General features: G+C 40.8%; 1 protein-coding gene across 2 annotated transcripts in view; it reads left to right on the top strand.

Moving 5' to 3' along the window:
* KAT6A (lysine acetyltransferase 6A) overlaps positions 1–13,482 on the top strand; it is a 109,220-nt gene extending 95,738 nt beyond the window's left edge. For both annotated transcript variants that reach the window (XM_088020971.1, XM_088020970.1), the window contains exons 12-17: positions 570–663; positions 2,379–2,610; positions 3,338–3,545; positions 4,702–5,304; positions 8,154–8,466; positions 10,662–13,482. In XM_088020971.1, the coding sequence (XP_087877097.1) occupies positions 570–663; positions 2,379–2,610; positions 3,338–3,545; positions 4,702–5,304; positions 8,154–8,466; positions 10,662–13,417 (4,206 nt within the window). In that variant the 3' untranslated portion in view covers positions 13,418–13,482. The remainder of the gene's footprint in view (positions 1–569; positions 664–2,378; positions 2,611–3,337; positions 3,546–4,701; positions 5,305–8,153; positions 8,467–10,661) is intronic.
* The last annotated feature ends 1,207 nt before the right edge of the window (positions 13,483–14,689 follow it).

The raw sequence follows: 14,689 nt of genomic DNA, 5'->3' as shown, positions 1-14,689 counted from the left end.
CGTATGAAATAGTTAAGTGGGAGTACCAGCTTTCTGTCAGTTGTCTATTTCAGAAGTTAAGTATAATTTTATATATATTGCCTGATTTTTTAAAAGTGTCTATCCCCAACATTTTGAGATTTTTTTTTGTGAAGTTAGATACAACTGATGGGGAGATGGGACTGCCCTGTGTAGCACCAGACCAGGAAATAAGAGGTCTTTGAAGTGGTAGATGAATTTTCCCATTTCTGGAGTGCCACACTAACTCATCATTTATAGCTTTGCAGATTGATTGGGACTCAGATTCCTCTGCTCATCTTAGGCAGTGGCATACTATCTTTGAGTTGCAAATGGTAGTAGATGGCATAATTTTATTTTACATTTATATTCTCCTGGTGTGGTTGCTTTGTGGGTAATGGCAATGAGTTAACATTGTCCTGTCTCCTCCCAGTGGGGTATTTTCTTTCTTGATGTGCATGCTATTCTCAAAGGACCAGGGCTATGGTTTTGACTGTTAAGTCTTTGTTTCTTAATAATTAGCATTACTATTCAGTCTTACTCGCATGTTGTTTTAAAACTTTCTTTACCAGGAAAAGCACTGCCAACAGAAGTACAACGTTTCCTGTATAATGATTCTTCCCCAATACCAGCGTAAGGGCTATGGCAGGTTTCTCATCGATTTCAGTAAGGATTATAATAATTTTTCATTATCTCTTCTTGTGGGCCTTCTGATACATATATTTTTTAGAGATTTGCAGATGATTTATTGGTTGCTAGTATCTTTCGTCACAGTATGGGACTTTAAAACCTAAAGTCGTGAATTTTTTTCTTCTGATCAGACATGAAATATTTTTAAATAGCTTATACCGAACACCATCTTTGTATGATCTGTTGAAAATGCTTTGAATTTTCAACTCTTAATTTACAGGTGGAACTTAGTTTCATGATAATTCTAACTCACAGCAATACTCAATACATTGTGCAAGTTAGTACAGTAAAGAAGTACAGCACTCACCTTATTTTTGTTACCTAATTATCAGAAAATGCGTTCATCATTTTTTAGTTACGGGCTCTACCTAGTGGTTAAAATATGCAGTACACCTTAAAAAAATCTTAAAATATATGGCATAGGAAATAATTTAATCTGATTTAAACATTGAAAGCCAAACAGCTCTAAAAAGTCATTGTAGAATTTGAATTTTGTTTTACGTGTTGATAGTCTTGCTTAGAAAGTAAATATATGTTTACAATAAATTCTGTATTGATTATAACAAAGTGATATTTTTGAGGGACTATTTGATACAGGCAGTTCTTCTAAATATCAGATGATTATGTCACCAGTGTTAAGAAGTTAATTCTCAGATGGACCAGTTCAGCTTATTTCAGTTGGCCTTAGACTGTACTCCTGACCATATTTCATTGGATTCAGTGGATTATTTCGTACGTTTTCTTGGCCTTCTTAGATTGGTAGTAGAGAGTGCAACTCAGATTATTTCCTTTAATATCAATATATTGTTTTGAAATAGGACTCATGTTTGGATGTGTTATGCCATTAAGTAGCAAAGTTAGGGGAAAATATTTTATTATACTAATTAGTTATACTTTTGAGATACGCAAACAGCAATCTATGATTACAGTATTTGTTTTTATTTGCTTTTCCTAATGTAATCTATTTTCCCACATTATCATTCACAGACTGCTTTTTAGTAGTTTCCTTTGATGACAAAAAACTGCATTTCTTCTGCCATCTCTGTTGTTGATGCTCTCAGAATTTATGCCTTTTCTCTTTCTGTTCTTGAGAGTCCTGCTCTAGACAGGAGGACAGATACCACCATACACTCACAGGGACACCCTCACACTGACATCCTTGCTCACTAAGAGTTTAAGGGTAAGAGGTCATTGTGAGGAGAGCTTTGGCTCAGTGAGAAATTGTCATCTGATTCACTCACAGAAGAACCACGATCTTAACAGATAGGATTATGTAAAAACGAAGGCATTCTTTTGTATTGTTCAGCAATTCAGATATAACTGTTGCTATCTAGTAGTCCAAATAAAAATGCAAGGGAGGTTTTCCCCCATAAAATAAAAAGCATTATTGCCTTAATCTTATTAAAGCATCCTATTAATATGAAGTCCTCTGATTTATTTTAACAGTTGATTTATAGTAAGTACAGACAAAGTAATACTAACCTAAGGTTCAATATATACAAACTACATAATCTTGTGCAAATTTGTGTTGAAGTAATTTTTCAGTTTTGTTCTTTTTCTTGAAAGAATTTACCTTTGACATTATTCATGCCTGTATTACTTAAATTGATTGTGGAAGAGGGAATTGTTACTTTGGTGAATTAGCCTATTTTAGGCTGTCTGACATATTTGTGATTCGGGGGTTTCTTTAGGTTATTTGTTATCAAAGCGTGAAGGCCAAGCAGGGTCTCCAGAGAAACCATTATCCGATCTAGGTCGTCTTTCCTACATGGCTTACTGGAAAAGTGTAATATTGGAGTGCCTTTATCACCAAAATGACAAGCAAATCAGCATTAAGAAGTTAAGCAAGTTGACTGGAATCTGCCCTCAAGACATTACTTCCACACTCCACCACCTACGAATGCTGGACTTCCGTAGTGACCAGTGAGTATCACATCCCTTCGTATACTTTCCAAAGACAGTTAGGTGGAAGTGTTTGGATGAGGCAGCCAGATTATCAATGAAAGGGCATAAACTAATACAAGGGGTACATTGGTGATCCTGAGACACCATTTTCGTTTCTGTGATAATTTGATACCATTGACCACATTTTTTTTTTTAAACTGTTTTTTCTGGTTTTCCTTCTAACTTTTGGACCTAAGCTATTGAAGCTTTTCTTTTCTAATGTTGGCAGCGCCTTTAATACAAGAGGTAACAACTCTAGAAATAATGTCTAATAAAATATACCCATGATTTATTTCCATATAAAGTGGTACAAAGTAAAATGTAGGTCAAAGGAAGGTCAGCTCACCCTTATCTAAAGGGGTTGGGAAAAGATCACAGAGAAGGAGGAATTGGGCTAGAAATATGGAGGATAGGAGATAGGGTACTGGAGAGTCTCACAGCAATTCCAGAGGTGGGAAGTGTGAGACAGTGTGAATGGTTAAAATCCCTTCATCCATTGTTCTCGTTGAGTGTGAAGTAGCTGTCCAACTTCTTATTTCTTAGCTATCTTATATGGTGGCGTATTTCTGTATTTCATGCTTCCGAGCTGGCAGTTTTTGAAGCATTAGTCATCACCTCCATGGTTTTCTGGGGGTTATAGCTCCATATTCATTGTTAGGTACTCCTTGTACATTGTTGATCGCTATAAACTTTGCTCTGGTTCCAGATTTGTGATAATCCGCCGGGAAAAACTTATCCAGGATCACATGGCAAAGCTTCAGCTGAATTTGCGACCTGTAGATGTAGATCCAGAATGTTTGCGCTGGACTCCTGTCATAGTCTCCAATTCTGTTGTCTCAGAGGAGGAAGAAGAGGAAGCTGAGGAAGGCGAAAACGAAGATCTGCAGTGCCAGGAAAGAGAATTAGAGACGAGTGTAAGGGCATGACTAGTCTCTATTTTTGATGACAGAAGGCTCTGTTTTTGGTTAATGAGTATTGTGATACGTGTTACAATATCTTAAGCCAACACAGTTCACATTAGAATTTCAGAGTTGATTTCAGTGATAGAGATTTTAGGAAGACTGGGTTTTGTTTACTTATTTGTATATTTTTAAGCCTTGGATCATTAGGAGACCTTCAAATTTGTTACAGTGTGTTACTTAGAACTAAGAATTCCTTATCAGGGTCCTGATACACAGCTAAAGTTTAAGCTGTGTAGTAGTAATTGAGGAATCTGAATTTAACTTACTTCTGACCATTGTTAAAAATGAAATGAAGATCCCTTTTCCTTAAAATAAAAACATTAAGGAAATAATGTAAATGTGTATGTTTTCTAATAGAGCACTAAATAATTCAGTGGGTACACAAATGTCTTTAAGCCGTTAAAGGGTTAATGAGGGACTGTACAACATTGTATAGTTGTGATGCCTGTCCTTCTCTGTTCTTTTTTTTTAAACTGTGCTTTCATCCTTTAAAAATCTGTGTCCTCCTTTGATAAACGTAAGCAGTTTCACGCCCGTTTAATGTAATTTAATTTTCAAAATGAAATTAAATACTCAGAATAAAAATAAATCTAAATAGACATTTTCTTTCATTTTTTTCAAACACCCCCTTTCTCTTGCCCATGCTCCAGAGCCCATCTCCTCTCTGTTTATAAATTCTATTGCTGAGAAATTTGGTAAATTATATCATTTAACATAAGAACAATGCTGTTTACTTTGTTTATTGAAGGTGGGATTGCATAGTGGCTAAGAGCACTAGCTCTTGGGTCAGACTGCCTGGGTTTAGATCCCAGCTTCCACATTTGCTCTTGCGTGTCCTAGGGCGAGTTACTTGTATTTTTTGTGCCTCAGTTACCTCGTTTTTTAAAATGAGGATATAATAATAACACTTCATACAATTGTTGTAAGGATTAAATGAATCTTATTAAGCATTTAAAGCAGTGCCTAACACATGAGAAATATTCCTGATAGCTATTAAATTATACTTTTCTTTTTAAAGCTCTGTTGTCTTATCTCTGTTTAAGAGGTCAGATAGGTATAAAAATAAGCCTGAAAAATTAATCGACATGGTTTTATTTTCCAAAATCAGGTGGGAAAGTCTGCATCTCGGGAGAACAAAGAACAAGATTCTTACTCCTCAGTAGAAAGTGAAAAGAAACCGGAAGTTAGGGCACCAGCCAGTTCTACGCGTCTGCACAAACAAGTCCTTTCCCGTGATAGTCTTCCTGCAAATAACCAGCCATCCCGGAGAGGCCGCTGGGGGAGGAAGAACCGAAAAACCCAGGAACGTTTTGGTGATAAAGATTCTAAACTGCTCTTGGAAGAGACATCAGCTCCTCAGGAACAATATGGAGAATGTGAGGAAAAATCAGAAACCTCCCAAGAACAATATACTGAAAGTGAGGAGCAGCTGGCAGCCTCTCAGGAGCAGCCAAGCCAGGATGGGAAGCCAGACATTCCCAAAAGAAGACTAAGTGAGGGGGTTGAGCTCTGGCGAGGACAGCTGAAGAAGAGCCCCGAGGCACTGAAGTGTAGATTACCAGAAGGCACTGATAGACTGCCCCGTCGCTATAGTGATGGTGACAGGGCTCTCCTCAGAGGCTTCAGTGAGAGTAGTGAGGAGGAAGAAGAGCCAGAAAGTCCTCGGTCCAGCTCCCCACCAGTTCTTACAAAGCCCACATTGAAGAGAAAAGTAAGGCTTTTCTTTTGACTTGTTTCTTTTGACTTGCCTGTTCTTTTCCGAATTACAGCTTATTATATACATCTGTCTGTTCTAGAGTTCTGAAAAAGTAAATATAGAAATTGTTAGTGTGTTATTTTTTTAGACTTTATGCCTCAGTGTACTGTAGCTTATGATCTTCCCAGTAAACATCTGAAATGTGGATATGGCTTCTGTGGTTTGTGGGAATGAACATAGATGTCATAAGCTTATTTAAGGGCTGACAAACTCTTTTTCAGCTTGCTGGTTTGATGTTGTAATCATGACTTTTAGGGATTTGTCAAGTATTTTAAAAGTATGTATAGATGAGAAATATTTACGTTAGAAAAGGAGAAAAGTATCTGACAGCTTGATGGACAGCGGTGCCCTTTGTTGGGGTGCTCAGAGAGGCCATTCGTCTTGAGGGGGGGTGGGCCTTTTCCCCTGTGCTCTCCCATCTCCATCTCTCCCTTCTTTCTTTCAGTGGTTTGACTTAAACCTGGTTTTAAAAGTATTTTCTCAACTTTGTCTCGTCATCTTGCAAAGTTTGAATGATAGCCAGTTTATAAATGTGTTGTGATGCTGATAATGAATTCTGGCAAACTGTATACCAGAACTGTCCCAGTCTGTGCAGTGAACTTTTAAGCATTGCCACAAGCCAGCCAGACTGAGCTCGGCCCCCTGGATGAGCCACCCTGTAGTGGTGGGGTGACAGCTTTCATCCAAAGCAGTGAAATTGTTCCTTTCCTTAAAAGAAGCTTATGGGGGGAGGGGGATCAGGGCAATATATAAAAAAAATAAGGTTTTAATTTAATTAATTAATTTTTAAAAGATTTATTTGACAGAGAGCGAGCTAGCGAGAGCAGGAACACAAGCAAGGGGAGTGGGAGAGGGAGAAGCAGGCTTCCCACTGAGCGGGGAGCCCGATGCGGGGCTCAGTCCCAGAGCCCTGGGATCATGACCTGAGCCGAAGGCAGACGCTTAATGACTGAGCCACCCAGGCGCCCCAAGTTTTTAATTTTAGAACAGTTTTAGATTATGCAATTATTGCAGAGAAAGTACAGAGAGTTCCTGTATTCCTTATAGGCAGTTTCCCCTTTTGTTACCTCTTATGTTGGTATAGTACATTGGTCACAAATAGTGAACTAGTATTTTATTAACTAGAGTCCATACTTTATTTAGATCTCCTTAGTTTTCCTGTATGTCCTTTTTCTCTTCCAGGACCTCATCCAGCACACCACATTACACTTAGTAGTCATGCCTCTTTGGCCCCTCTTGATTGTGACAGTTTCTCAGACTCCTTGTTTTTGATGACCTTGACAGTTTGACGAGTACTGGCTAGGTATTTTAAAATGTCCCTCATGATATTAGGATGGGGTAATATGTTTTTGGGAAGAAGACCACAGAGGTAAAGTGTCATTCTTATCATATAAAGGGTGTCTGATAAATATGTATGTATACACACACATACACACCAAACACAAGAGTATTACTGTCGGTATGACTTTTCACTATTGATATCAGCCTAGATCACCTGGTTTGAGGTTGTGTTTGTCACATTTCTCCACTGTAAATTAGTCACTCCTTTTTTCCCCTTTCCCATGCTGTACTCTTTGGAAGGTAGTCACTGCCGGCAGTGATATGGAGAGTTATACTCTGTTCCTTAGGAGCAGAATATCTGTGTTAATTATTTGGAATTCTGCTTGGGGGTTTATTCATTCCCGCCCATCTGTTTACTTATTCAAGCATTTATTAATACCGGCGTAGACTCAGATATTTACTTTACACTTTGAGTTACAACCCAGCAGTACCACTTGATTTAATTTGTTGCTCAAATTGTTCCAGCTTTGGCCATTAGGAGTTTTTAAGTTTCGCTCCACGTCCCTTTAATGTAATATGTACCGTCATCAGTGTAGGGTTTTTTGTTTTGTTTTGAGCACTTCCTTCCTTTCTAGTACTACAGGATAGTCTAGGTTCATCTTGTATATTTCATGTCCCAATCGTAGAGTCAGCCATTTTTCCAAAGAGCAGAGCCAAACATGTTGAACCTGGTTTGAAAATTGTACTCTCAACTGAAAGGACTAGTAAATTTAAATTTGAAGTGGAGAAAAACTCAACACTAGCTAACTCTGCCATTCATTATGTGATCATGAAGAATGTATCTTTGCCATTCCAGGCTTATATTGCCTATTTGTAAGATAAAATTATGCTATTTCCCTGTGTAAACAAGAGAATATTGTAATAGGCAGTGAGATCATGCACAAAATACTTGACGTTCTTAAGAGAATTTCTTGACTGGGAGTCAGAGACTATATTTTACAACCGTTTCTGTGCTGACTGGGTATGTGACCTTAAGCAAGCCCTGTAACCTTTCTCGCCTCTATAGAATGAGGGGATTGGACTAGATCATTTCTGGTGCATCGTCTTTATCATTTTGTTGTCTCTATCATGAGCTATGAGACAAACAGAAAGTGTTTTGTTTTTTTTTCTCTTGAGGTAAAGAGATGTTAAAGGAGTAGCTTCTGTGTCATTTCAGTATTGAAATAGGCATTTCCCTAGAGTGTTAAATGTAACTGAAGTATTAATAAAGGAATTATAATATCTGCTCTTTGGGCATGCCTTTTATAAAGTGTATTCAATCATCCAACATCTTTCTGTGATAACTTTATGTGTAGTATCTTACTGTAGTATTTTGAAATAATACTCAAAATGTCTCTTGGCAAACAGTGTACCCATTTTATATGTGCTAATTCTTTTAGGTTCAGACACTGTTCATTAGGTTATTAATAGAAGTGATAGCATTCATTACTGTAAATAAAATACTTCCTTCCTCTTTTAAATAGAAACCGATTCTTCACCGAAGGAGGAGAGTCCGAAAGCGCAAACACCACAATAGCAGTGTGGTCACAGAAACTATTTCTGAGACCACGGAGGTGTTAGATGAACCTTTTGAAGACTCTGACTCTGAGAGGCCAATGCCAAGATTAGAACCTACGTTTGAGATTGAGGAAGAGGAAGAGGAAGAGGATGAAAGTGAACTATTCTCTAGAGGGTACTTCCACCGCCTCTCCTCACAGGATGTGCTCAGGTGTCGATCCTCTTCCAAGAGGAAATCTAAAGATGAAGAGGATGATGAAGAGTCAGATGATGCTGATGGTATGTTTCAGAAAACTGTTGCTTATGGTAGTTTTATTGTTTTTAAAGAAACAGGCTGCAATTGATAGCTGCAAACCCTTCCATCAAGAGGCTGAAAAAGCGACGCTCCCCACTAAGCCAGTAAAGGACGGCCAACTTGGTAACCTCTCAAAATTTGTGTCAAGTATATTCGTCCCTATTTTCTCATTGAACCGTCTGTCCTTTTAAAAAGTTGTTTTTTTTTTTTTCTAGTTTCCCCTTCAAGGGACCTATTTTTGCCTCTGCAGAAAATATCTTGCTATTGGGATATTGTTCTTTTTTGCCTAATCCTTTCTCAGCCATAATCGGAATCTTTAGTTAATGGGTGAATTGGACTTAGCATCAGGAAGACATTGAAGTAATAACCCTTTACTAGAAAGTACACTCTGTGGACCTACCCGTTTTGCTAATTGTTGTATGCTCAGTGCCTAAAATAGGCACTTGGTAAATATTGCTAAATGGATACATGCTAGGAGGATGGTTCTTAAATAAGATCAGATGCATGTAAATTGGACTTGCTTCACATCTGTTCAGGAATCCTTCTGAATCATATCTCTAATACGCCTTTCTCTGTGAGTAGTAAATTTCTAATAAAAATGGTAACAGTGCCTCAGGGTAGGTTAAATTTTATGGCATAGTGCAAAATCCAGTGATTTACTTTTAAAATAGCCTTATCGTTTAGAAATAAAGAAACGGGGGCTCCTATATGTGCTGGGTCACAGACCAGGTCATTTACATCCTACCCTAAAGTTTCTGCCGGTGCATTATGCTGCCTGCGTCTGCAGTATTTGCCTAAAAGGGGGGCGGGGGGGGCGGTGGTCAAACTGAGCTTTTTTTTTTTTTTTACTTTGCTGGGTGAAATTGGGGGAATGCAGTTGTCCACTCTTGGTGGAATTATAGCATTTATTTATTAATTGAGCTTTTTATTTAAAAAATAAATTTGCTCAATTTCATATGTAGTAGAAACTTGCATTTCCTCCATTCTGATATTTTTATATAAGAAATACTTTAGTGACTAGATGACTTGAGTGCTTTGCTGTGAATGATTTTCTGCAGTTTTATTGTGTTACGCTTTGAGGTATATAACTAGGAAACCAAAGATTTATTGTGTAAATTTGGCCCTTCGGTAGAATTCTCTCTGGGATCCTTGTAGATTAAAATAATATCCCTTGTTTAAATTCTTGTTGACTAGGACAGATTTTCTCTGATGTGGCCATTTCCTTTCTTTATTTATTTTCACGTTATTATTGCCAGTTGTACCTTTTTAGCTTCCCCCTCAAAATCCTGTTCTTGCCTTGGCGTTCTTCCCTTTAAAAATTAATGGGATTAAATGAAAAAAAAATTAATGGGAAATATGAATGTGTACTTAATGCTGCACCACACTGGACACCTAAACATGGTTGAAATGGTACATTTTCTGCTATGCATAGTTTACTACAATCTTTAAAAATAGAAAAAAGTAATGGGGAGAAAATAATGCCAATGTCAAATTTATTTCTAATAAATCATTGTCATTGGTGCTTTCACTTTTTCTTCAGGTCAGTATTTGTCTAGGACTAAATGCCTTGCGGCTTTTCCCGTACAAACACAGCATCGATTGAGCAGTTATTCATGTAGGATTGCTCAGTCATGGCCTGGGGTAATTAACTCATGATGTTACCTGAAGTAATGATTTTTATGGAAACCAAGAAAACCAGAGAGAGAATATAAATTGCAAACAGGAAAAAAAAAGAAAAAAGAAGAAATGAGCTGATTTGTGACTTACACGGTAAAGACCGCTTGTCTGAAGTACTTGTAATCACTGCTGAGCATTTGCATCATTACACAGCTTAGCTCCATTTCCTAGAGGAGAAAACTGACCTGTAGACTAACTTTCTAAAGCCGTGTGGTTGGTGATGATAAACCTGAACAGGTTTTAAGTAGTGGGGGGCAGCAGAGTGTTGGCCAGGATTCTTTCCTTGTTCTGCCAGCTCACTGCGTGACTTTAGAAGAGGTCATTGTTAGGTCTCTCCTTTAGATTCTTAACTTGAAAGGGAAGGTAATCAGAAGAGTTTGTGATGATTAATAAAACTATTTCTGTTGCACATATGGTCTCAGAAAACGGCACTGGTACAAATAGAATATCTTGTAACTTTTTTAATGTGTTGTTTTGTTTTGTTTTTATCCCTCCTGTATAGACACTCCTGTCCTAAAGCCAGTATCTCTCTTGAGAAAATGTGATGTGAAGGATTCTCAACTTGAGCCAGATACATCCACACCTATGAAAAAGAAGAAGGGATGGCCCAAAGGCAAAAGCCGCAAACCAATCCACTGGAAGAAGAGGCCTGGTCGCAAACCAGGATTTAAGTTGAATCGGGAAATCATACCCGTTTCTACTCAAGAATGCATTGTTGAGCCCATTGTCCCCATTCCTAAAGTGGGCCGTAAAGCCAGACTTCAGGAGAACGAAGAAACTGTCGAACCAAAAGAAGACTCGCCTTTAACTGAAGAAAGGAAGGAAGAGGAGGAGACGCACGTGGAAGCAGAAGAGGTTGAAGAGGGAGAAGAAGAAGACACCACCGGCAGTGAAGTTAGAGCAGCATCTCCAGTGGATAGCAACAGTCCCGAGACAGAAACGAAAGAACCTGAGATAGAAGAGGAGGAGGAGAAGCCCCGTGTCTTAGAAGAGCAGAGGCAGTCAGAAGAGGAGCAACAAGAACTAGAAGAACAGGAGCAAGAGGAAGAGGAGGAAGTGGCTACAGAGACAAACCAGAATGAAGACCATGATGCAGATGATGAAGATGATGGTCATCTGGAATCTACCAAGAGAAAAGAGCTAGAGGAGCAGCTCGTTCGAGAAGATGTCAAAGAGGAGCCCGGTGGTCAGGAGTCTTTTTTAGATACTAATATGCAGGGCAGTAGGGAGACTATAAAGGATAAAGATGAAACGGAACCAGATTCTGAAGAGGAACAGACTTCCCATGAAACGTCCATGGTATCAGAGCATATGCCAGGGTCTGAGGATGATCATGAAGAAGATTCAAACTCTAAGGAAGAATTAATTGAGCTGAAAGAGGAAGAAGAGATTCCTCATAGCGAACTGGATCTGGAAACCGTGCAAGCAGTGCAGTCTTTGACTCAAGAGGAAAGTAACGAGCACGAGGGAGCCTACCAGGACTGTGAAGAAACTCTGGCAGCGTGTCAGACCCTGCAGAGTTACACCCAGGCTGATGAAGACCCTCAGATGTCAATGGTTGAAGACTGCCATGCCTCGGAACATAATAGTCCAATATCTTCTGTTCAGTCTCATCCCAGCCAGTCGGTCCGTTCAGTCAGTAGTCCCACCGTGCCTGCCCTCGAAAGTGGTTACACCCAGATCAGCCCGGAGCAAGGATCCCTGTCCGCACCCTCTATGCAGAACATGGAGACCAGCCCCATGATGGATGTGCCTTCCGTATCAGACCACTCTCAGCAGGTGGTGGACAGTGGCTTCAGTGACCTGGGCAGCATTGAGAGCACCACAGAGAACTACGAGAACCCCAGCAGTTACGATTCTACAATGGGCGGCAGCATCTGTGGGAATAGCTCTTCGCAGAGCAGCTGCTCCTACGGCGGCCTGTCATCCTCCAGCAGCCTCACCCAGAACAGCTGTGTTGTCACTCAGCAAATGGCCAGCATGGGCAACAGCTGCAGCATGATGCCGCAGAACGGCGTGCAGCCTGCCGCCGCGGCCAACTGCAGCATCAAGTCACCTCAGAGTTGTGTGGTGGAGAGGCCTCCGAGTAACCAGCAACAGCAGCAGCCACAGCAGCCGCCGCCGCCGCCGCCGCCGCAGCAGCCACCGCCGCCGCCCCCGCAGCCGCCGCCGCCGCAGCCACAGCCGCCGCCGCCGCCGCCGCAAGCGGCCCCGCAGCCGCCGCCGCCGCCGCCCCAGCAGCCGCAGCCGCCGCCGCAGCAGCAGCCGCCGCCGCCCGCGCCGCCACCGCCACAGCCGCAGCAGCCCCCGCCCCCGCCCCCGCCGCCGCCGCAGCAGCAGCCCCCGCTGTCGCAGTGCAGCATGAACAACAGTTTCACTCCAGCGCCCATGATCATGGAGATCCCGGAATCGGGCGGCACTGGGAACATAAGTATTTATGAGAGGATTCCAGGGGACTTCGGTGCCGGCAGCTACTCGCAGCCGTCGGCCACCTTCAGCTTAGCCAAGTTGCAGCAGCTGACTAACACCATTATGGACCCTCATGCCATGCCTTATAGCCATTCTCCTGCTGTGACTTCCTATGCAACCAGTGTTTCTTTGTCTAACACAGGACTGGCTCAGCTAGCTCCATCTCATCCATTAGCTGGGACCCCTCAAGCACAAGCCACCATGACGCCGCCCCCGAACCTGGCATCCACCACCATGAACCTCACGTCGCCTCTGCTGCAGTGCAACATGTCTGCCGCCAACATTGGCATTCCTCACACGCAGAGGTTGCAAGGGCAGATGCCAGTCAAGGGGCACATTTCCATCCGCTCCAAGTCGGCGCCGCTGCCCTCTGCGGCTGCTCACCAGCAGCAGCTGTACGGCCGCAGCCCACCAGCGGTTGCCATGCAGGCCGGCCCTCGCGCATTGGCTGTTCAGCGTGGCATGAACATGGGGGTCAACTTGATGCCGACCCCTGCCTATAATGTCAATTCCATGAATATGAACACCTTGAATGCCATGAACAGCTATCGAATGACACAGCCCATGATGAACAGCAGTTACCATAGTAACCCTGCCTACATGAACCAGACAGCACAGTATCCTATGCAGATGCAGATGGGGATGATGGGGAGCCAGGCCTATACCCAGCAGCCTATGCAGCCAAACCCTCATGGAAACATGATGTACACTGGCCCCTCCCATCACAGCTACATGAATGCTGCTGGCGTGCCCAAGCAGTCACTCAATGGACCTTACATGAGAAGATGAGCAAGATGAACTTGCAATTAAAAACTTAAATATATATAAATAAAGGAACCTTTTATACTGACAAACCAGAGAAAAATGGACCTTTTTCCAGTTAAAATATTGCTGTAGATTTAGAGGAATTTTTCTTTGGTTTTATTTTATTTTTTAGAAAACCTGGTCTTCTCTTTTTTTGGGTTCATTTTGTTCTGGGTTTTGGTTTTCTTCACGATCTTGAACATTTTACAATAGAACTCATCTAAAAATGGATTTGGGGATAGGGGAAACATGCACAAAAATCTTTTCATAATTAAAAAGAGCCTTACTTTCTTTACACACCACATGGACAGAATTTGTGTAAAAGTGAATTATCTTTATTTTATTTTAAGATGTGTGTTTCCCCTCACTGTTTGCAGCTCCCAGTGTTGTCATTTTTTAAATGTTATATATACATCTCGGGGGTTAACCAGACCCTTTCCTCCAAACCCAACCTTTCATTTCCTACTTCATTCCAGCAGGAGGCACTTACGGGAGACTCGGACGGGGACATGGAGAACAACCCAAGCTCCTTAAACTTATTATTATTGTTAATATTATTATTATTATTATTAATAAAGTGAGGCAGGAAAATGCTTCTCCTTTTAAAATCCCCTCCACTCCCTACACACACACACACACACACACACACACACACACACACACACACACACACACACACACACACCCCTTTTGAAACCTTTCCCCAAGAATGTTTCTTTAAGATGGACTTCATTGAAATGTTTATTTTTCTTTAAATCAAGTGTAATATAATTTTTTCTTTTTTTCTGTTTTTTTTTTGTTTTTGTTTTTTGTTTACTATTCCCACTCAGCACTCAGAGACACAAAAATACTGTAAGTCTCAATTAACAGCAGAATCTCAGAGGAAAGCTGTTTGCAATCCTAATCCAGCTTTGGAGGAATAGAGATGGTCAATTAACAATCAGAAAAGAGGAATTTTGCCTCTTGTTTTTTTACCACCTGGTGAATCAGCCATAATGCACATACTCCACACAGCCTCTTGTTTTTAGTATGTACTTTGAGATGCTAAGGGTCTTGATTCTCGAGCCTTCGACTCTGACTAAACTCAAACAGCAGTCCCCAGTGATTAGCCTCTTACATTCTTACATAAAGTGTTGATGGATGACTGTACATTTCAGTGATTTGAAAAATACCTGACAAACATTTGACACTGTTTATTTTATGTTGGAAGAGATGACGTAAGGGAGATCATGGTCTGAGTTTTATAGCTACTTAAAT

The sequence above is a fragment of the Eumetopias jubatus genome, unplaced genomic scaffold, assembly GCF_037043125.1.
Source record: "Eumetopias jubatus isolate StellerSeaLion01/CBP00866 unplaced genomic scaffold, mEumJub1_p1.0 scaffold_2, whole genome shotgun sequence".
Lineage (NCBI taxonomy): Eukaryota > Metazoa > Chordata > Mammalia > Carnivora > Otariidae > Eumetopias > Eumetopias jubatus.
Note: the sequence above shows the minus strand (reverse complement) of the source record. Positions and strands in the feature narration are given on the sequence as shown.